Below are 21,522 nucleotides of genomic sequence, written 5' to 3'. Positions count from 1 at the left end.
TGTATATTTGCGAGTAATGCGTTTATTTATAATAAACGACTTTACAAAGCAAGTAAATTGTTCGGTTCATGTGTGTTGTGTTGTAATGTGGTGTCATCTACCGAGTGCAACTAAAACCGTCTGCAAAATTTGCCCACATTTTGACGAACTATCTTATTGTTTTAAAGTAATTTCACCACAAAGTAGTACGTGGTTGTATTTTGTAAATAAATATTTTAATATGGATTTATATAACACTGTATGCAGTGATTGCACCGCAGACGAGACATCGTGACCGTGACGTCACTAGGCGTGAAGTTTAAACATGGCATCCGGCTCCAGATCGAAGCAGCAAGTTCGTTTGGATCTTGAAGTACCGTTTTTAAAAACAATTGCGCCGGATAAACTGGGAAAACTAATTGTTGAGATCGTCAAGTACATCCTCTACGAAAGAGAACAGCTTCCGACGCCGTACGATGAGTTCAAAAGGTCAACCAAGCAACTCACCAGTGACTGCAACTCTGCAAACAAAACCAAAGTAAGATTACCTGAAGATTTATTGGCGTCGCACTAGGCGTCTTGTTTGCGGTCAAAAGCAGTGCTGCTTACCTCGCAACTTTGACAAACGTTTTTGCTAGTTGCACCGCTTTTGGCTGGGAACAAGACATCTCGTGAACATGTGAAGACATGTTTCAGCTTCAAAAATGCGTACAAAATTGTTACTTCTTCATTCTGCATATGCTGTACACGACTTATTTTTCGAGAGGATCTAATCTTTCGCGAATAATAACATTGCAAAATATTTACCCCGCGCATGTTTCCCTAGTTGTGCACCACTCGGCCAACCTTTCTAGCGAAAGGTTAAATAACTGTTGATTCTTGACATTTTTCACTTCGGTGAATAAAATGCGGTCATCACCATATGATTTTATATATATACCAACAATATTCCGAGCATAATTGATAACCGTTAGAAATAATAGCGGTCCCAAGACAGAGTCTGGGGGAACAACCGACAAAACATCAGCTAAAACAAAAGCCCAGCAAAAACAAAAAAAACAACAACAACAAAAAAAAAGATTAACAGCTAAGTAATTTTCAAGCCGAGACGTTGTGTTTTTATTATTTAAGACACAAGCAAGTTTTCACCATAGCTTAGGATTTGTAGTGTCACTTTACAATGGCATGCTTTTTTCTGTTTAGGCGACTGCCGCGTTGGTACGCTCCTTCGTTGTTACAGAATGGCGAATCTGTGTCGTTCAACCTCGCACTTCATGGCGGACACGGGGATCTAGAAATGACTGACCAGCTCGGCGTTCGCCAGCTGTGAAAACAAGGAAGTCACTGTTCCAAATGAACAAAAGCCGAGTAAAGCCGCTCAAAAGAGTGAGCTCGGGGTGCAAGGGTGCAAGGTTGAGGTGCCACTGCATAGCATCGTGTCGCGAAAAGTACAGTACGAGTAGTATGTCGTAGTTTGGAGGCACGCGGATATCAATTGTTTTTTTGCCCATTGATATAGCGCGTCTTTTATAAATAATTATTCTTTGCAAAGCAGGCTACGGCGTTAATCAGTCAAAAAATATGCGTTCAGCATGCGGGAAAAAAAAAACATTGGCACTCAAAAGTTAATTATGACTTGGGGCCATATTTGTGGGGACACGATGGATGCAATTATTTGCGCGACACCATCGATTAAAGCTTGTTTTTTCGCTTCCTGCAGCCAGCGCATCCGATCCGGACGATCAAGCAGCGCCGCGCGCTCGCCTCCATCGATGCCATGGACCTCATCTTCACGTCGACACAGCAGCTCATCCAGAGCAACAAGTTGTCTCAGGTCCATTCATAATGAAAAACCTATAGTCTGTTGCAACCCAAGAACAAAGGGCGAGGGTAAGGCAGGCCGGGGAGGAGAAAGCAGGCGGAACGCTGGAGAAGAAGGGGAAACCTCCTTCTCTCTTTAGCGTTCCATCTGCTTCCTCCTCCCCGGCCCGTCTTACCCTCGCCCTTCGTTCTTGAGTTGCAACAGACTGTAGAGACAAGGAACACAGAGGACAAGAAAATCTCCGTCTCAAAACCAGCACAGAAATTATTTATTTTCGGGACAATCTTCTTTCCGACTCTCTTTGCCAAGCATGAACCGTGGGGAACACATTCCCACATCGCATTTTTAAATGGTTAAACTGTCACTTTCAGAAGCTACGGTTTGGCATAATTCTATTACAAAAAGGAGAGGATGGCGAGCACCACAACTAACCGCTACAGGACACAGGGGGACTAGACGGAAAAGCTGCCAGCGTCTCGGACGGACAAAAAAGATGGCGAGCATGCAACTACCACAGAACACAAAGGAACCATACGAACGAAAACGCCCGTGTCTCGTCGTCCAAAGTCAGTGAAGGCTTACTAATACAATTTACAGCTCCCATAATTCTAATTGTTTTCTTAATTATCCTCTAAGGACCTTTTTCTTGCATTATTAATGTGCACTAGCTCGCCTGCATTTTTACTCTAATTTTATTGTTTCAGGTCCTGCTTGTATTCGGCCCCACCGTCATGTCGCCGGTCGAGAGCTACGTCATCCGCGTCCCCGAGCGAGACTTCGCCTGCCGCACGTGCGGAGACACGTCCGCTTTCCGCCGCTGCATGCTACAGGTCCTAGAGACGTTCCGCGCCGTCGGACAGACGGACGGTGGCACAGCGACGACGAAGCTGACGACGTTCCTCTGCCTGCGGAGGCGCGACGTCGAGTTTGCGCTGATGGACGTGAGGCCGAGCTTCCAGGTTCCGCGCAAGGGGCGGCTAACTGTCCTCAACCTCAGCCTGCCGTTCTGTCGACACAACGACGCCGGCTCTGTTGATGCAACCTGCTCCATTGGTGCAGTTGGCTCCATTGGCGCAGCTGGCTCCGTTGGCACAGCCTGCTCTGTTAGTGCAACCAGCTCCACTGACGCAACCAGTTCCGTCGACACAATTGGCGACACGTCGATTCCTTCCTGCGACGACCCAGTGGAGTTGGCGGAGACTTTGAGGAAGAGACGTGGCGACGCCCGCGATAGTCGCGGCGAGGATCAGGACTGGGTTTGGGCACAGTGCAAGCCCGTGTTCACGACAGTGTTGGCAAGCACTTTCCCCGCGGACGCACCTACTTGTTTATGACGCCCGCTTGCTTAGATACGGATCCCGTCTTCGAGCATACAGTCGTAGGTAAAAGGAACTGGCACGCGTGTGCTTGAGGTTGGTTTGCGCATCCGCGTCTGAGTGGCACAGTGCATTGCGACCACGTGCGACTGCTGACAACAGTGTTTCAAAAGTAGCGCAAGGTGCATCAATGCACGAGGCACGTGCAGTCCTTGGGAAGATCGTGGTGGCACAGCACAGCACTAAGCTAGATTTCAGACGCCGTGTTCTTCTCTGAAGTGGCGCTCGGCATGCGTTTCAAACATTTGCACAACAATGAATGGCGCCACTTTTCCCAGGATAGAGGGGCTTTAGACGGAAGCGCACGCTGGCGCCATCTGTCAAGTAGTCCGGGAACACTTCTAATCCGAGTATATTCAAACATTTTAGGCAATTCTTTTAACATTATCGAAATTCCTACGATAATGTTATCAGCAACCATTTCTCGTGGATAGTGCATAGATTTGATCGCAAATGCTGCGGAACCTTAAGCCTAGTTATATGCAGATCGTAGGTGTTCCATGGCTACTTGACAGATGGTGCCAGTACTCGTAAGTAGTCGCACGCAGTTGCAATGCATTTAGTCGCACTCGAATGCAGATGTGCGATCCAGCCTCGACTTGTCTGCCCCAAGGTGCCTCGTACTGCGCTCTGCCTTTTATAGGTGGCGCCAGCCCACGTGCGTGACAAAGCACGACTCGCTGCGTTCCAGTTAATTCCAGTGCGGTGCAGCCAATCGTCAAAGCCGCACCGCCACGCCGCTCGGCACTGCAGACTGCTGCTTGTGAGAAGTGCGGCGCGTCTTTCTGTCTGAAAACTGTAATTTACCTTGCCTTTTGGTTCCACCTGTTGTGGGGGACGAAGAACTATTCTCTATCCGAAGGACGTCGTCTATCCCTTCTCGACACTGGCACGCGAGTGTGCCTATGATTTCTTTTGTCTACGACTGTGCGTCGACTGGGCTTTGTTAACACTGATGTGCTGGCAACAAATCGGTTTAATGAAAAATTTAGCTGCACGAGGAAGGTGACGTATTGAAGAATTACAACCAGAGTTCCCGATCGTCTGTTTTGATGGGGTCGTTCAGTAGGAAGGGCATCGGTTGGAGTGACGGATAACCGCGACTGTTTCTACTGTGAAGTTTTACCCAGTTGAATGATCTTAGGTGTGTTTGCCTTGTGCCAAATTACTTTTACGACTATAGCGTGAATGAGATGTTCGTGTTGAACAAAAAAGGAAAACAAGAGCCATAGTGGCAATTGATTGCGTGAAATAGTGTGCATTTATGATTTATACACTAGTGACGATCTCACCACAGCGAGAAGTTGAGCGGCATGCAGATTACAATCTGCTGGCTCGAAGTGCAACAAGTCCCTGCAATTTCTGCTCAAACCTGTTCAGTCAGTTTTTGTGTTCATTTAATGGCCGTCAAACAAAGGGTTACCTTTGGCATAATGTCATTTTGCGTCATTGTTACGTGGTCGTGTTGTGTAAAAGTAATGGCAGATTATCGATGAGAAAATTTAGCTTTTTACACTTTACATCAGACGAGATGCTGCTCCTTTACCCACATAAAAAAAAAAAAAAATTGAGGAAATAAAAAAAAAAAGCATGGCTTGGTGCATTGGAAAGTACTGATTGAAGTTTCATTTCTACGCACGCACCTTTCAAAAGTTGCACTAGTGCACAATGTTCCGCTTCAACTTTGCAGATTGCAGTGAGACACTCTGGCATTACAAGAAGTTGTTTTGCTGGCATGTACATTTACATTCAACACACATTTTGCAATGCCATGTCATTCAATCAGACTAAAGGTTACCATGAACTGTTTCCTCTTTCGTTTAGCCCTGCTCCAATCGTAAGGCAATTTTTAGATTCTGCCACATATTGGTAGACTATGAACTGGTTTCCTGAAGAAGAGAGTTGAAATTTTCGTTAAATAGGTATGTTATTAGGTCGTGAATGCACGTTTCAAGTGTGCATGTGCAATTGGATAGGTTAGGGGTTAAATATAATTGTGAAGTTCCCATAGCCTCACCATGACAATTTTTTGCAATAAAAAAACAAATTTTGGACTATGGGTATGTTTTGACAAGTGCAATCACCTAAGTTTTCCTCTACTAATATTTTATTTTTTTTTAGAATACATATTATAGCAGTTTTTAGAGGTGGGTTTAAGTTTAACGTGGACAAAACCACATTTAAAATAATTTTGTTTTCGAAGGAATTGTGAAAGATGTAATTAATCCCAATATTAAACAAGTGAATTTGATTAGCCAGTACACTAATTAACAAGCATGTGGGTTGAGATTCCCAGGAAATGAAAGTGTAGAACATACATGGAGAGAAAATGAGACGGTGTCTTCTGTCGCTCTTTCCCTGGTTCTTGTAGTTTTGATTGCTTTATTTATCTTCACCCAGTCTCTGGTGTTTCTAACAGAAGAGAGACATGCCAACACTCCCAATTCCTGCAGACACAGGCGTTGCAACATGTGTTCCATAATAGATGAAGGCACATTACTCACTGCCCATTTTGCACTAACATTTATTGTATCACAGGGAGAAAAAAAAAAAAAAATTTCCATACAAGTCTTCGATTGCAACCACAACACTAACTGAACACCAAATAATACTGCTATGGTCTTGGCTAGTGCTGCCAAACTATACTATACTGCTGTGACTAACAGAAACACGTGGAAATATATATTAAAAGGAAAAGTTGGTAGCACGGTGCTATGCGTGCCATCTTGAAAAACTCCCACTGCTCCGAAAGAGAAAATTAATTCTTCAACAGAGCTTTCTTTGTACATTGTTTGAGTGTCACCATCAGAACCCAGCAGATCCATTGGTTTCTTGCATTTAAAGCAAATAAGTGTCCACAAAAAAAAAAACTTAACAGTTTGGAAGCAAGAATTGATCTGCATATGATGACTGCTGTTAACCATCAGTTTGTTAACTTTGTGAAACCACCGTTCACACATGAAAAATAATTTCCAAACATCTTAAAACAAAAATCTACCGAACTTTGGTCTCGGAACTGGAACTGATATTTGCTGGAGGTTCTTGCCATTTCTGCGTTGGAGCACAATCTATGTAATGCTCCAACAGTGGCCTGGTAAGCAGAATATCCAGTCCACGAAAATAGAGGTCAGGGTGCGCACATTTCCTTACGGCTCAAATTTTTGGCGTATCATTTTGATAACATTGCAAACCCAAACGAATGAAAGCGTCCTGCAAACACTGCACATAGGAGGGTTCTGAATTAATCAACACAGTAGTTTTAATTTTACCAGCTTCAAAAAAAAAAAGGGGGAAACTATATTGTATATATCTCGTGCCCATAAACAAGATAAAAACAACAACTAAACATATACTTACATATCTGGAATTCTGCTATTAGTACAAGCTCTGCGTCCTTGTAAATGAATACCGGCAATAAAAACAACGGCCAGTACAGAGTTGCAAGACTATTTAAACTTGTGCATGTACGCTCTTGGGGGAATAGCGACGTGCCGCGTATTTCTTTCGCCTTTGGAGCCAAAGTGGGTCTTGATCCCCGTGGACTTGGAGTATAATGCACCTTCAGCACACCTGTAGTAGAGTTTGGTACACAGTGATGTAAGCTTGAAATGGAGTAAACCTGCCTTATGCCCCCAGAGTACACCTCTTTTTCAGTCTTTTGGGCGAGTAGTCCCTTTTCTTTTTCACTGCGCTTCTTGAGAACGGCCTCATTTTAATAGAGAGGGGGGAGGGGACACAGACACGTGTAGGATATATATATGTATATATGTACAGGGGAATGACACGGTGGCCATCTTGAGCCGCTTCGGATTATCTTGGACGGCTGTCCCGCTTGAACTCCAGGGATCCTCTTGAGTTGAGGTAGTCGCCTGCAATGGCAAGAAAATATCTCGTGAAACATCTTAAACATTATCGCCACATAACCTAAGTTTAGTCACCATTCTATGTCTATTATACATATCGGAACCAGAGTCGAACCATGGTAATGAACCGAGCATTCTGCGTGACGTGCCGAGGCTATACTTGAGCGACGCTCTACGTGGCTCGCACGTGACGTTATCGCACTACTCTGGCAGCCATTTTAGTCATTCTTGCAGACAAGAATAAATTCAATGGTGTAAAATGTATGCTTACAAGCTCTAGATTAGGCTTACCCACTATAGTTGGATAAATTAAAACATTTTGAGCTGAATCAGCTTGCTCTTTAGGGCCAAGTTCATCGTAGTAAGCTTATATATGAGTGACCACGCGACAACCAACATGCAAGCATTCATACTCACCGGCGCTGCTGAATTTGGCGATGGAAAGCTTTCGAAGCCTGCATGACAGTCCTTGCTCCTGCCTGATCTTTTTCACCGTTAGGGGGACTTGCACATCTGAAAACAAAGATGTAAAAAGCTCACTATATATTGGATAACCTAATCTGTGGTCAGCTTCCAGAACTGTTTACTCTGCTCCAGTTGCACGCGGGCAAAAGTCAATTTCTGGTGTTTTACGTGCCAACCACCTGGGGATCTTTTGACATGCCACCAAAATTTTGGTTACACGGCGCCTCCTCCACAACAAACCCATGTCAGATTTCGGGCACCTCGGTAGGGATTCAAACCTGCCACCTGGGGATTCGAATCCACCACACCTGGGGATTTGAACCCGCCCCCTCGGGATTTGCAGGCTGGCCGCTTTGCCTGGGAGTCACCGCGGTGGCTAGTTGCATGGGCGGTAAAGGACACCTTAACACATCAGTGAGAAACACATTCCAGGCACCCGGAATATTTAACGACCTAGCAATTTCTTCAGCTGACAAGGTCAAATGGGCGGCAACAAAGACTTACCGTCTTCGGGTCGAGTGGTCAGCGTGGTTGGGTCCACGTCTGGCTTGTTCCACGATGGCCGCCGCTTGAGTTCGTCCACAATCGTGGAGATGAGGGCATCCATCAGCACTGCCTGCGGGAGCAAGGGGTGCATCAGGTCTGCCTAGATGTCGTCTGTTGACAGGGATAACTACGGGGTGTTTCCGGGCGCCATTCACACATACAAATTGTTTTTTTTTATAAATAAACCAAACAACTGAGTGCAAACTTTTCACAAAGGTGTCTTTAGGTGCTGCATTTATCATGCTCAGATTTCAAGAGTGTAACTTTTACTAGAAAAAAGTTTGAAAAAATATTGCTTTTTCCTTCAGCGCAGTGAGGAAAACGGTAAAGACTGTCCAAGTGTCGCTGCCACTTGTAGATGGCACAACATAAAGTAAAAACGTAAAAGCGCTCTGTGTTGTTCGTTTCTTTTACTCGTCCGCTGTTTTTAGCGCTTTTACCCTCACAAACATGGATCACCAACTAGCCCCAGTGCATACCCTTCTACGTAAAAGCGTCTTTGAGATAAACACCCGAAAGCAGATTCGATCATGTGTGCTACTATCTGAGTAGCAGCTACAACCAAGTGGTTTTTACCGTTTTCCTCCCTATGCAAGAGAAAAAAAAAAAAAAAAACTTTTTAAGCTGAAATTGATTTCCTGAAGCCCACACCCGTGAAATTTGAGTATGATTAACGCACTGTGCATCTAAATGCACCTTTGAGAATAGTTTAATTGCATTGCATTCAATAGTTTATTTCTACAATTCTTCTTTTATGCATGAACATCGCTCAGAAATGCTTTGTACATTGAGTTGTGCTTACATCTAAAACTGAAGCCACAAAATTGGTAACACCTGCCATTGCTGTAGGCCGAAGTCCAGAATGTTAGCAGCAGTGGTGTGGGTGATCTACAGTAAAGCCAATATAGTAAAACACTAATAAACAAACCTTCACTGTGCTAGTGGTGGGCACGGTACGCTTTGCGGCAGCATGTCTAACCCGCTCGTCTTCGCCTGTTTACAGGTAAGCAATAGGACCAGTAGCATGCGGAGCAACTGCTTGTGCCTAGTTGTCGTGCCGTGACCCAACAAAGTGCTTTCTGTGGTAGCAGAGTGTCTAGACGTGATAAGGCAACTTCTTCTTCTATGCGGTGATGTTGAGCTCAATCCTGGGCCAACCTACACGCTGGAGGAAAAGGTGTCGATGATACTTGATGGCCAAAAGGATCAGACGAGAACGTTAAACGATATAAAACGAGATCAGCGATCTCTACAGAAATCAGTGAATGAAAATACCGAAAATTTTAAAAGCCTAGATGTTAGAATGATAAGGTTGGAATCGGCAATTCACAAGGCAACTGAACTGGAAGCAGCGGTCCGAGACCTGACAAAAACTGTCCAACTACTAGTGCGTAAGGTAGATGACCTCGAAAACCGCTCCAGACGCAACAACCTCATCATATTTGGATTAAACGAAGCAGAAAACGAAACGGCTTTGGAACTAACGCAGACCGTCCAGGCTAATGTTTTTCAAAGAGTTAACGTAAATCCCGAAAGTATCGAACGCATCCACCGTCTTGGTAAAAAGCGGCGAAGCCCACGGCCTACAATAGTACGTTTTTACAACTACCGAGAAAAAATGGAAATTTTACGCAACTGTAATAGGCTTAAGGGCACAAATATTTCTGTAAGTGAGGATTTTTCTAGGCAAGTTCAAAGTTTAAGAAAATGCCTTTGGGACTCCGCAAGAGATGAAAGAAACCGAGGCGCTAAAGTCCGGTTAGTTTATGACAAGATAGCCGTAAACGGTAGCTTGTTTTACTGGGATTTGACATCCGGTTCTCGCCGTCCATATGGGAGTGGCGATATTCTTGAAGGGGAACTGAGTCACAGAGAGGGCCCTGAAAATCAGTCGTGTTCCTGATTTACTCACCGTAATCAATCTAAACGCACGAAGCGTATTAAACAAGAGAGCAGAGTTGGAAGCCATACTTTTGGAACATGAACCTGACGCGGTTATAATAACAGAAACGTGGTTGAGCACTCAAGTTGAAGATACGGATTTTGTACCACCGAATTATGTTTGCTTTCGTAAAGATCGGGAGTCTCGTGGAGGTGGTGTCGCAGTTGTTATCAAGGAGGAGCTAGAGAGTGAGGTGATGCCTAATTTAGATGGTATTGAATCATTGTTTTGCAAGATCGTAATAAATAAGTGTCCAATCACGATCGGAGCTGTTTACCGTCCTCCTCTGACGAACGAAACCTATTTTACGAGTATAAATGATTATCTATGTGAACATGTCCGAAGTAAAAATAGCAGAATTGTTCTGGCTGGGGATTTTAATCTGCCCAACATTGATTGGTTGAACATGTGTGCAACACATGGGGAAGTTTCCACGTCGCAAGCTTTGATCAATTTAGTATTTTCTCATGATTTGACACAAATTGTTCAACAAAGTACTAGAACGCAAGGTTCTGTTAGTTCTTTGCTTGACTTGGTCTTTTTAAGTAAACGATTGTCGCAGTCGCGATACTCGTGCGAAGTTTTGGACGGTATCTCCGACCACGACATGGTCCTCGTGACGTGTCCCTTAGGAAAGCGTCAAAAAGTACCGCCTGAAACTGTTTCCTTTCCGGATTTCTCTAAGGCAGATGATGAAAGTATATGTGACTTTTTTAATCTACATTATGATAGCTTTAGGCAATTCTCCGCATTAAACGCGACATCTGTAGACGAGATCTGGGCAAGATTTAAAACTATGGTTCACACTGCCATCAACAATTTTATTCCCCTCCGAGTCAAAAAAATCTCCAAGCAAAACCCGTGGATAACAAAAAATATTATTCGCATGAAGCGTAGGCTAAAAAGAAAAAGGCGGAATCTAAAAAAATGCGAGACACTTCAAAAGCGAGAGGAAGTACAGGGCCTTTCGGATACTTTTAAATCGGAGGTTCGCAATGCTAAATGTTTTTATATGGAAAATTCACTCACAAACTTTCTAAAAAATTCTCCAGAAAAGTTTTGGCGACATTTATCTCCGGTTAAGGAAACTGTTCCAGGTATTGTCGAGAACGGTTCTATTATAACAGACAAGTGGCAAGTTGCTTCATCATTCAACCATTACTTTCAGTCAGTTTTCACAAGAGACGATGGCATCCTTCCCAATTTCTACGTGCCTTGTGGCATTCCTGCTATAACTGACGTGACAGTGAACCAGCAAGGTCTGTTCAATTTGTTATTAAACCTTGATGCAAAAAAATCATCCGGGCCTGACAAAATACCTAATATATTCCTAAAAAGATATGCAGAATGGTGCTCCCATTACCTGGTAATAATTTTTAACCTAACACTGGACAAAGGAACAATTCCCCGAGATTGGAAATGTGGCAAGATAATTCCGGTCCATAAGAAGGGTGATAAAACTATCTCGAGTAATTATCGACCGATTTCCCTAACGAGCACGTGCTGTAAAACTTTAGAACATATCTTATCGAAACATTTGATCACTTTTATTGAGAGTAACAAACTTCTGGGCTCTAATCAGTATGGATTCAGACGGGGGTGTTCTACAACTACGCAGCTAATCGAAATTTTTCATGATTTGAGCATAACCGCAGATAAAGGGGGGCAGACAGATATTATATTTTTAGATTTCGCTAAAGCTTTTGACCGCGTATCGCACCCGAAATTGTTGTACAAGCTTAGTCACGTTCTTAAAGGGACACTGACACCCCCCAAAAATTTTTTTTCATTTTTTGCCAGGCGCTTCATTATGGTGTCAGAGGACTACCCAATTAATATTTTGCAACAGAGTAGCGTATTTTTTTAATAAAGCCAAAAGACGCAACTGCTCGAAACCGAAACCGAAACCCGACGGAGGTTGGAGAAGTGGAGAGAAGAGAGTGGAGTGGCGGAAGTCACGTGGCTACACCCGACCGTGTTTTTTTTTTTTTTGTTTTTTGTCTCTCTCCTTCTTGTAGCAGACGACATGCGGCGTACGGGAACTGTTCACCGTGGGATTCTTTTGCAGTTATGTATGTTCCGCTCGTTGTTCTGTACTCCAAGATGAGTTGTTTTGTACATTGAGGAGTTGGAGATGAGTAGTGAGTGCCCGTGGTGAATTTTTATCGGCTCCGAAAAGAATACACCCAAGATGTTGCGTGAAGAGCTGGCTCACATGTCCTGCGTCCGAAACAGAAGTGGCATTGTGCGACAGAGTTTCCGAAAGATCAACGGGATCGGGACCAATGGCTGGCTGCATTTCCTGTAGACCATTTACGGGCACCTCGGAAAGCGGACGCTACCTGATTTATATGCTCCTTGCATTTTGTGGAAAGTGATTACATTGAGTTCGCAGGTGTCAAAAAGGAAATCCCATACCATTTAATTCAGCGACGTGTCGTCCACAACATTTGTTTCTGATTTTTTTTTTTTTTTTTGTTTCTTCAGTAATAATTGTAAAAAAAAAAGAAATGTAAACATCAGAAAATATTATAAAAAAACGTTTCACGGGGGATCGAACCCGGTCCTACCGCGTGTGAAGCGGACGTCTTACCCACTGAGCTACTGGGGCATGTCCAGACTGGGGGATCTCTTTCCTTAGTAACAATTCAGCCGATAAACTGTAAGTTGGAAAGTTTGCTGCCGATTTTTCTCTAGCAAAAGCACTCCAGGGTCGAAGTCGGGATGCACCACGCATTGGCGACATTCTCACCTAGTAAAGAAATCGTACGCGTGCATATTCAACTCGAAGTAGACACGTCGCGCTTGACGTTTGCGCGAGCGTTGTCTTCAGCCACGAGAAGGGAGCGACGGCTCGGCGACGTCTTCGTGCAAATCGGCTTGGTGGTCGGGCGTGTCGTACGGCACGAATACCAATTCTTTTGAACAGTCCCAAATTTCTCTTTTAAAGGTGGACAAAATTCGCCGGTACCGGGAACGACAGTTCTGAAATAGAGGTCCCACGCCCGTCGTCCGCTGCCATCGCCGTCCCCGCGAGTCCCACGATACGCGAAACGACGCACGCACAGAATGCTTCCGGTTGTCTGTGGAATTTTTTTTTCAATCAACGTATTTGCAGGTTTTTAGAAGCCACAAAAAATGGGTTTCATATTTTTTTCTATTTTTAATATTGAGTCTGTCCCTTCAGTGACCCACGACTTTGATTAAATTTGGTGGTCGCATCGATACCTTAGAAAACGGCCCGTGACCGCGGAAAAGAGAGTAAGCGAGACTCGAACCGGCCAGTTCTTGATCGGCGGTTTTCGGGCGGAAAGAAACCGAATTTCGAGCCGCAAATTCTGTTCTGGGTAGTTGAGCTCTCATATGTCACGTACAACTAAAAACCTCGGCGAGCATAAATACCCTGTCAGTGTCCCTTTAAGAATGATCAGATAGTCGATTGGTTGAACTCATATTTATCAGGACGGGAACAGTATGTGTATTTTAAAAAGGAGAGAACAGAATCATTACAAGTAATATCCGGCGTTCCGCAGGGATCGGTGCTTGGACCGCTTCTTTTTATATTATTTATCAGCGACATGGGAAAGGACTTTGACTCCGCGGTAACTTTAAAGCACTTTGCGGATGACACTGTGATTTACTCCAATATCAGTTCCAATGAAGACCAACTAAATTTGGACAAGCACTTGCGTAAGATAATGAAATGGTGTGCTGACTGGCAGATGGAACTGAATATAAGTAAGACGGTCTACATGAATGTAACGCGCAAAAAACAACACTTACAATTTAACTACAGTATTAATGGTCTTCCGCTTGTTAAAGTTAACGAATATAAATACCTTGGAGTGCACTTAAGAAGTGACTTAAGCTGGAACTCCCATATTGACTATGTATGTAAGAAAGCCTTTCAAAAACTATGGATGCTTAAAACAAAGTTGGAGTTCGCTAGTTCCGATGTCAAATTAATCGCCTTTAAGTGTCTAATTTTGCCAACTCTGGAATACGCTAGTCCGGTTTGGGAGCCATTCACAAATCAAAATATTTATAAATTGGAAAGAATTCAAAATAAGGCTGCTAGATTTATCTTTAATTGCTACCGGTTGACTGAGTCGGTCACAAAACTCAAGGAGCAAGCAGGCCTGCCTAGCATAAAGACCAGATTAGAAACGAATAGAATGAAACTTTTTTTTCAGATATTTCATGGTCATTCGATGTTGGATACCCGAAAATACGTCGTGATGTCTCCTCCGGTGTACCACAGAATAAAACATAGCTTAAATATCCAATCCTATCAATACTCTACGGATCATTTTAAGCACTCCTTTTTTGTTCAATGTATTGATCTCTGGAATAAGCTGCCTGAATGTATAGTCAACTCTCAAAGTGTGTCAACTTTTGTGAGGGAAATTGAAATGTTTCTTTCTTCCCATGTCACCAAGTGATGTGACTGAATTATTGAATTCTTTGTGTGTCCTTGGTATGTTTTTGAAAATATGTACCACTCCTGCCTTGGCCTCACGGCTGGCAGAATGAATAAAAAATAAAAAAATAAGATCCAGAGGCGGACTTAGAATTTGTCTTCCCTGGCAGCCTTAAACAGTGGCGCCCCAACCCCTGGTCCCCATGCTCAGTGACCATGGGGAGTGGGAATTGGAGACGGGGAGGGGGGAGTAGCTAAGTATGGGGTTAAAATTTTAAAAAGTACCTAAATTTAAGCTAGAATTTCCAGGTTAACAAAATTCGGAGCTAGATTACAAAAAAAAAAAAAGATGAAAGCTGTTTACAACTCCCTGTAATGCAGTCTTGGGTAAGTTACTTTTAAAAAGTAATTCGTTACAGTTACAGTTACTTTCAGAAAAAAGTAGCGAAGTTACCGTTACAGTTACCGAAACAAAAATGTAACTCGTTACAATTACAGTTACTTCTAAAAAGTAACGACGTTACTTTTCAGTTACTTTTCTATGACCTTAAAATTAGAAAAATCTAGAAAACGCTTTTCACCAAGTTTCTTTGCATAAAAAAGTGTGCTCTTTACTTTATATTGTAACTTAGCAGCAGTTGCTTCTCAAAATTAGTGTCTGAAAGTTTCCCTCGTTTGATAATGAACACGTCCCTGCCCTTGCTGAACAGGCGCTCGTCTGACACGCTGGATGGGATTGCAGTGTTGTTTCGCCGAAACAGGTTTTTGATTGTCGGGTAGGCGTTGAGGCAACAGAGTGCCGTTTTCTGCGGTCAAGTTGTTAGTAACCACCTCCACCACAGCAAAATACTCTCTACGCCGGCCATGGTAGTTCTTCTTTGTTCTTATCAACATTCATATCCTTGGTAGCACTGGCATATTGCTGGCTCGTTGACAATTGCGCCGGGTTCATAGAGTCCCTGGGCATATTTAAGTTCGTACCCGGCAAGCCAGAAACAACCCCCGCGCAAAGAGCAGTAAATTTTGCCTCGACTGCTGACACTATACACCGGAGTAGTGGCGCAAATCAAAATACGAAATATGCGCAGTGCGGAGTGGTGGCGCTAATCAAGATACAAAACATTCGCAGTGCCCTCCGCGTGTATTTCTGTTTCATGCTTGATTCACAAGAATAAAAGGCGTCTTTGCAGAAAAAAAGGAAAACCGCAAAAGAGATAGTTCTTCATGATACTAAGATGCAAGTGTTTAGTCACAAAGTACAAGCGCGTGCTAAAGATAACTGCTCTTTTTTTAACCAAATCTACCCGTAGCTGTATTCAGGTCGTGAATGCCGGCAAAGAATGTATTCAAAAGTTTGTGCGAAAAATAACGTGACACTCGAAATGTCGGAACAGACAATTTGGGAAGCGCAAAGAATGGGTAAATTGTACTCATTCAGTGATATATTATTCATAAAGAAACTGGAAAGTAACGACGAAAGTAACGCTGTTACTTTCAACGTTACCTTAAAAAAAGTAATAGAACTACCGTTACAAGTTACATTTTTAAAAAGTAACTCGTTACAGTTACAAGTTACCAAAAAAGTAACGAAGTTACTGTAACGCGTTACTAGTAACGCGTTACTACCCAAGACTGCTGTAATGCCGAATTAGAGCGCAGCTCTTGGGGAGGAGGAGGGAAGGGTACTGAGGGTCACATGTTCTCGGGGGGGGGGGGGGGAGGGGGTCACGTGACTCCCCCCTTGAGGTCACGTGAACCCTCAAAGTAACGTGACCCCCCTCCCCGAGGTCACGTGGGGGTCACATGACCCCTCAGAGAAATTTTTCCGCTAGGTTTAGCGGGGAAATTTTTTCGCTAGATTTAGCGGGGAAATTTTCCGCTACATTTAGCGGGGAAATTTTTTTGCTAAATCTAGCGGGGAAATTTTTCTGCTAGACTTAGCGGGCAAAAATCATCTCCACCAACACAAAAGGACTTTGTCCTTTTGTGTTGGTGGAGATGACCTTGAAATTGAGACTATATAAGGAGGTGGACTAAATAAATGAGTTAGCTGAGTTTGAGACGTCGTCCTGTCTATTTTCGGTCCCTTCTACGTTTTTGATGTTTCTTCTCTACGCCAGTCTCAGGTTAATTCAACATGGTTAAGCTCGTTCTCTGTGAAAACGAAAGAACAAAGGGAAGACAGAAACTGAAACGAAGGAACAGAACTGCAAAAAAAAGAGAGAGTGGCAGAGTGGTAGAGGAGAAAAACAGAGGGACATTGTTGCAAGAGTGCCAGGTACACCACCGTTGCACCCGCGCAGTGCCCTATCGTCGGAGCCTCGCGTCCAAACCTGTTGCATGAAGTATACTCTCGACAAGACGTGACACAAGCGCAGTGGCGGTACCTGCTTGGAGAAGATCTGCACCACGCTGGTGTCGGCCTGTCCCGGCTGCTGGAACTGGAGGAAGAGGCAGGGCAGGCAGTCCGGGTTCTGGGGCTGGGCTGGGCAGGCGTAGTCCCACGACATCTGCCGGTACTGCAGGCTCATCAGCACCACCTGCCAAGCAAGGGATGTGGCCGGCAATCGGTACGGAAGTTTGCACTCGAAGCGACGCCTCACTTCCCAAAAAAGCTTTTTTAAGCGCTTAGCTACAACGCGTAAGTAAAATAAAACTTTATCACAAAAGAATATTTTTAGTACTACAATATTTGCATTGTAAGACTCAACTGAGCGATTAAAATAACATGCTTCTATTTGGCAATCACTCCTAACTTAAAATGTTTTTGCAACATAAAAGTTATGTTGAAATCGTTTTCCTGAGTTGAATTTGTTTTGCGACGTACGTGTGCCATCGAGGCACTTAAAAAAATATGTTCATCGGGACCATTAAGGGGACCATGAAACGGAGGCTAGCTGTAAGGAACCCGGAAACGTTTGCGTAAATCTGCGCTTGTCGACAGAAACTTGCACCCGTTCTATGCCTCATTAATGTGGACCATTTATACCGAGCATTAGAGAATCGAGACGAAGACGACCGCTTCACAATTCCCTCGACCCGTGGTCACGGTCGACTCACGGGCTGGCTGGGATCGATGACGTGCACCCCTTCCCGGTTGATGGCCACGAGGACCGGCAGGTCGTAGTGGTTCATGAGGGCCGCAATCCCCGTAACCGGACGCTCCACTTGCCCCTGGAAGAAGGCGCTCCTGCGGGGCACCCAAGCGAGACGACCCGTCGGTAATCGGTTAAAAAAAACACTGCATCGCACAGGTATCAGAAGGACTTGACAGGGTTCTTTGCGTCGTACGAAGATGCTACATATTATATTAAATGCAATAGTATTTCTTTAGGCAGCTTTCCCCCTCCCTTCCTTCTATTTTTATATTGTATATCTCAGACAAGGGGCATTTCGCGATATTTGGTCTCACTTTTAAGGGAGAAAAAGGGCACCTGGGATTTTATTTTATATAACAAACAGATAGCTGTTAAATCTGAGTAACAAGCCTAAATGATATAATCTGAAGTAAAATAAAAACATGCGGTTAGGTGGCACAAGTCACCGTCCAACCACTGCTATGCAGTCAAGGCCCGTTCACACTCTTGCGACCGAGTACGACTGAGAGAGACGAGATCTCTTACAACTTCTTAAATGTTTCTAGAATGAGGGAACGCACTGACATTGTGGCGCCATCTATGCGGTGACTCTGGAACTGCATTTCACAAGAGCGAAGTTTTTGCGGGATTTTCGAGGTCAAATGTGCGTAATACCCATAGAAAGGCTCGTTTATAACATTGTCAAAAGTTTTTCGAGCCAAGAAAGAAAGGATAATGCTCGAGAAATAAAAAAAAAATATGCCGGACCGCCGAGTTTACACTGCTTCCCAATAGATGGCGCCAGTGTGTTTTCTGGTTTAACAAGTTTTAAGGAACCCAGGTTTAAGAGGTCGCAAGAGTGTGAACGGGCCTTCACTCCTCCGTCTATATAGCCTGTTTTAGAGAGCCTAGGATTTAAAAGAGGGAGCAAGCGACACTGGAACCACAGAGACGGCTCCTGCGCACATTGGTCGTAAGTGTGCACATGTTGTGTTGTCGCGTGAAAAGGCGAGCAAAGGAAGAGCGACGACGCCTGCCCGATCGACGCTTTCGACTTTTCGTCACCTTCTCGCAGTTCATAATTACACCCCTTTCCCTGCTTATGGCATCAATAAACGCTCTTTGAACTGAACTGAGTTCGAAATTCAAACACGGCTATCGAACCGTTGGAAACCCTCTCAAATCTAGGCACACAATTTTTCCATTCCGTTTCGTTCCGAATCAGAATTCGCGGCATGTGGCTCTGAAAGAAGGACGACGACAACTCGGATAGTTTCATCGGTATGGTTAACGTGGTTTTCTTTTTATGATCTTGCAGTCGCCAAATTCTGTGAGTGTGGCAAGTGTGTTTTACACCGGTGCTTCAATTTGAAACGAGGGGCTTTACTCGTGAAAAGAATTCAGCATGGCGCGGAATTCCGGCCTCTCAACAATTCCTCTCTGGAAGCGGCGCAACGGGATGTTTCGGTTGTGATTCAGGGTTAGATTATGTAACGATCATGAGTAAATCTGCATGCTATGAAGTTTGTGGCGTTCATTACTTTATTTTTTTTTCAACCTGCGCGTTAGATTTTTGTGGAATGGTAGGACCAATAGGTGTTTCTTGCATGGTCTGTCTTAACATCACGGCACTAAAATCAGGAGAAAAAACGGTTCTTTTGTCAGCTCCGTGCCGATCGCGCACCTTTGGCCGAATATATTGAATATTAGAGTAACCAAATACTAGGAATTCGATTCATGAATCGAATTATTCGGGAGCTTGCTATTCGATTCGAATTTATATATTTGAGTATTTGCACACCCCTACAAACAAGGCAAATGCCGAGCAAGGCTGCCCAAAATGAGTGCCCTCCAACAGCAAGGTCGAGGTATCATTTTGCTTAGTACAGTGCACCACGTTTCTAAAAGTACAGCTAGTACGAAAAAAAGGCCCAAGGTTGGAAACATGCAGACATTAAGTATAACCATAGATAAATTTGTATAGGATAAGCGAATATATGTAATATCTAATAATGCGTGCTGCCACATTACTGAGACTGAAATTTGCATTTGTGTGCAAGAAAACAACAGGCATGGGGTGCACACCGGTGAAAAAGACCTGGCTGTCAAAGTTCTGCGGCGACTCTAGCAAACTAGGTTCCTTGAAGGGCAGCTTACCCGTAGTAGGGAAAGGCCCAGCAGAACTCGAGGTACTTGCGCATGAGCTTCAAGTCTTTGATGCTGCTGGGGGTGGCCCGGTAATGCTCGGCCAGTCGGCGCTCCGGTCCGTTCTTGGCGCCCAGCCCCAGCAGGAACCAGTGGGACCGGCAGGCGTGCTCTGGCAGGAAATCACGGATCCTTGTCCTGAAACGGTCATTGCACCCGTCACCCACGTGACGACCATTCTACGCCACTCGTCTACGCATTCGAGATGTTTGGATCAATCGTCGACTCAAAGGGAGAATCACATCATTCCTGCAAGTGCCTAAACTCTCCTGTTCGGAAAGGTGAAATGCGGCTGTCGGCTCCGCGTTTCAGCTGCACGGTTCTGTGCCTCGTCCTACCCGTCATCCACACGACGACTGCAAAGTGAGGGTATTGGATCCCAGTAACCTATGCATTAGAGAAGCTAGGCTCAATCGTCAGGTCAAAGCTGGAACTGCACGCGTCGTCCTGTCGTCGATAACTTCTCACACGAAATGCGTGTAGAACTAGAATTTAATAATAAAAAAAAAGTCCCCCAAAAAGTGCAGCGCAAAAGCGTAACGCGATACCTCGTTAGTTTGGCGCAAATTCTTCCAAACGAGTCGCGCGACGCCCTTTTGCAGCCCTTGCGTGACTAATACGGAGAGCGATTAAAGAAGGACGGCTCGTCTGAACCTGCCTGAAGAATTCGAGGGTGTGCTTGGCCGGGTCGTAGGGACCCAGCTCCAGCCTCGCCTGGATGGCCCCGAGCACAATGCAGTCCTCCGTCTCGCAGGGGTACCGCCCGTCCAGCACGTTGCCCCGGGCCTCGGCATACAGCATGCGTACCACCTTCATCTCCTGCATCTGAGAGAAGGGTGCGAGAGCAGGTCAAGCACTGCCAATTCGGCGGGCTATGGTGCTTGCAGCACAACTTCGACTGGAGTGTTTAGCGTCCTATTGGAGAGGAGATTCAACCGTGGCGCCACGATAATGGAGTCTCTCACGCGGCGCTCGGATGATGTATCCGAACGTGGCATCAGCGTTCGGCCGAGGCTCGTGTTCAATCGTTGAAGCACGGATTGAACTTGTCCCAGCCAAACGCGGAGGGCAGCACTCGTGTATAATACGTTCTCCCTCCTCAGTCGAGCACGAGGACATGAGGAACCCAGCCGAGCGGCCTCGCGTTGACTAAACGCCAAACTCTGTCGAAAACAAGCTGCACGGAGCGCCTTCTATTGTTTGATCTCCTCGCCCATGAGATGCGCACCGCTCCACCTTGTTGGATGATTGGCGGCGCTACCAGTGACAGCTTCCACGTTACGCCGCATTGTGAAGCGCTGCCCGCTCTGACCTATTCTAATGCGCCCGCGGCGTCTTCGCCCTGTCTGCGCCTTCCTGCGCCCGTGATTCTCGACCTCGTTCCAAAATAAAGGTTTCGCAAGTTGACATTCTAAACCTACCCTCATCTAGTGTTGTTCCAGACGTGTTTTCCGCCGTTCGACCTGCAGGAGTTGTTCGGAGCTCGGGTTCGATCGTGTCCCACGCTTGCGAGCGGCAATGGCTCCAGCGTACTGCCACGTTTTTTGTTTATCCGCGCCGCGAAATGCCTCTACGAAGCGTTCGTGTGTTTCACGGTTCCGAAATCATTACAATATGACATTCACCAGTAGCAGTAACCGGTAAATACCGCACAATAAATATTTTTCGCTCATCTTATTATAAAATTGCTCTTCGCTCGCCGGCGGATCAAGAAGATGTGTTGGAATCGAGACGATCGCGGCAATTTTCGCTGGCACACGCAATTTCCAGTTCTCGCGTAAAAAAAAAAGTTGGCGCCGAGCGTGGCCTTGTACGTTTCATATGGCG

The 21,522-nt window shown here is 44.9% G+C and overlaps 2 protein-coding genes across 7 annotated transcripts in view; one reads left to right on the top strand and one right to left on the bottom strand.

Moving 5' to 3' along the window:
- The first annotated feature begins 267 nt into the window (after positions 1-267).
- Positions 268-4,766, top strand: LOC8043661 (MAD2L1-binding protein). Its single transcript, XM_029976267.4, has 3 exons — positions 268-517; positions 1,700-1,813; positions 2,506-4,766. Exons 1-3 carry the CDS (start codon positions 305-307, stop codon positions 3,133-3,135), a joined length of 957 nt encoding a protein of 318 aa, XP_029832127.2. The 5' UTR covers positions 268-304; the 3' UTR covers positions 3,136-4,766.
- Positions 3,347-21,522, bottom strand: part of LOC8043660 (FERM domain-containing protein 8) — a 69,679-nt gene continuing 51,503 nt past the window's right edge. For all 6 annotated transcript variants that reach the window (XM_040501284.2, XM_040501281.2, XM_040501282.2 and 3 more), the window contains 7 exons: positions 20,354-20,520; positions 19,648-19,833; positions 17,474-17,603; positions 16,801-16,953; positions 8,010-8,121; positions 7,458-7,553; positions 3,347-7,046 (listed from right to left, as the gene is read on the bottom strand). In XM_040501284.2, the coding sequence (XP_040357218.1) occupies positions 6,988-7,046; positions 7,458-7,553; positions 8,010-8,121; positions 16,801-16,953; positions 17,474-17,603; positions 19,648-19,833; positions 20,354-20,520 (903 nt within the window). In that variant the 3' untranslated portion in view covers positions 3,347-6,987. The remainder of the gene's footprint in view (positions 7,047-7,457; positions 7,554-8,009; positions 8,122-16,800; positions 16,954-17,473; positions 17,604-19,647; positions 19,834-20,353; positions 20,521-21,522) is intronic.

The sequence above is a fragment of the Ixodes scapularis genome, unplaced genomic scaffold (genome assembly GCF_016920785.2).
Source record: "Ixodes scapularis isolate PalLabHiFi unplaced genomic scaffold, ASM1692078v2 PGA_scaffold10__122_contigs__length_95168666, whole genome shotgun sequence".
Lineage (NCBI taxonomy): Eukaryota > Metazoa > Arthropoda > Arachnida > Ixodida > Ixodidae > Ixodes > Ixodes scapularis.
The sequence above is the reverse complement of the archived record's forward strand: the minus strand, read 5'-3'. Positions and strand labels throughout refer to the sequence as shown.

Excerpts from the sequence above, each read along its gene's own strand:
- LOC8043661 (XM_029976267.4), top strand. The coding sequence starts at position 305 with ATGGCATCCGGCTCCAGATCGAAGCAGCAAGTTCGTTTGGATCTTGAA. Across the intron at positions 518-1,699 it reads ACTCTGCAAACAAAACCAAA|CCAGCGCATCCGATCCGGAC; the intron begins GTAAGATTACCT and ends CGCTTCCTGCAG. Across the intron at positions 1,814-2,505 it reads AGAGCAACAAGTTGTCTCAG|GTCCTGCTTGTATTCGGCCC; the intron begins GTCCATTCATAA and ends TTATTGTTTCAG.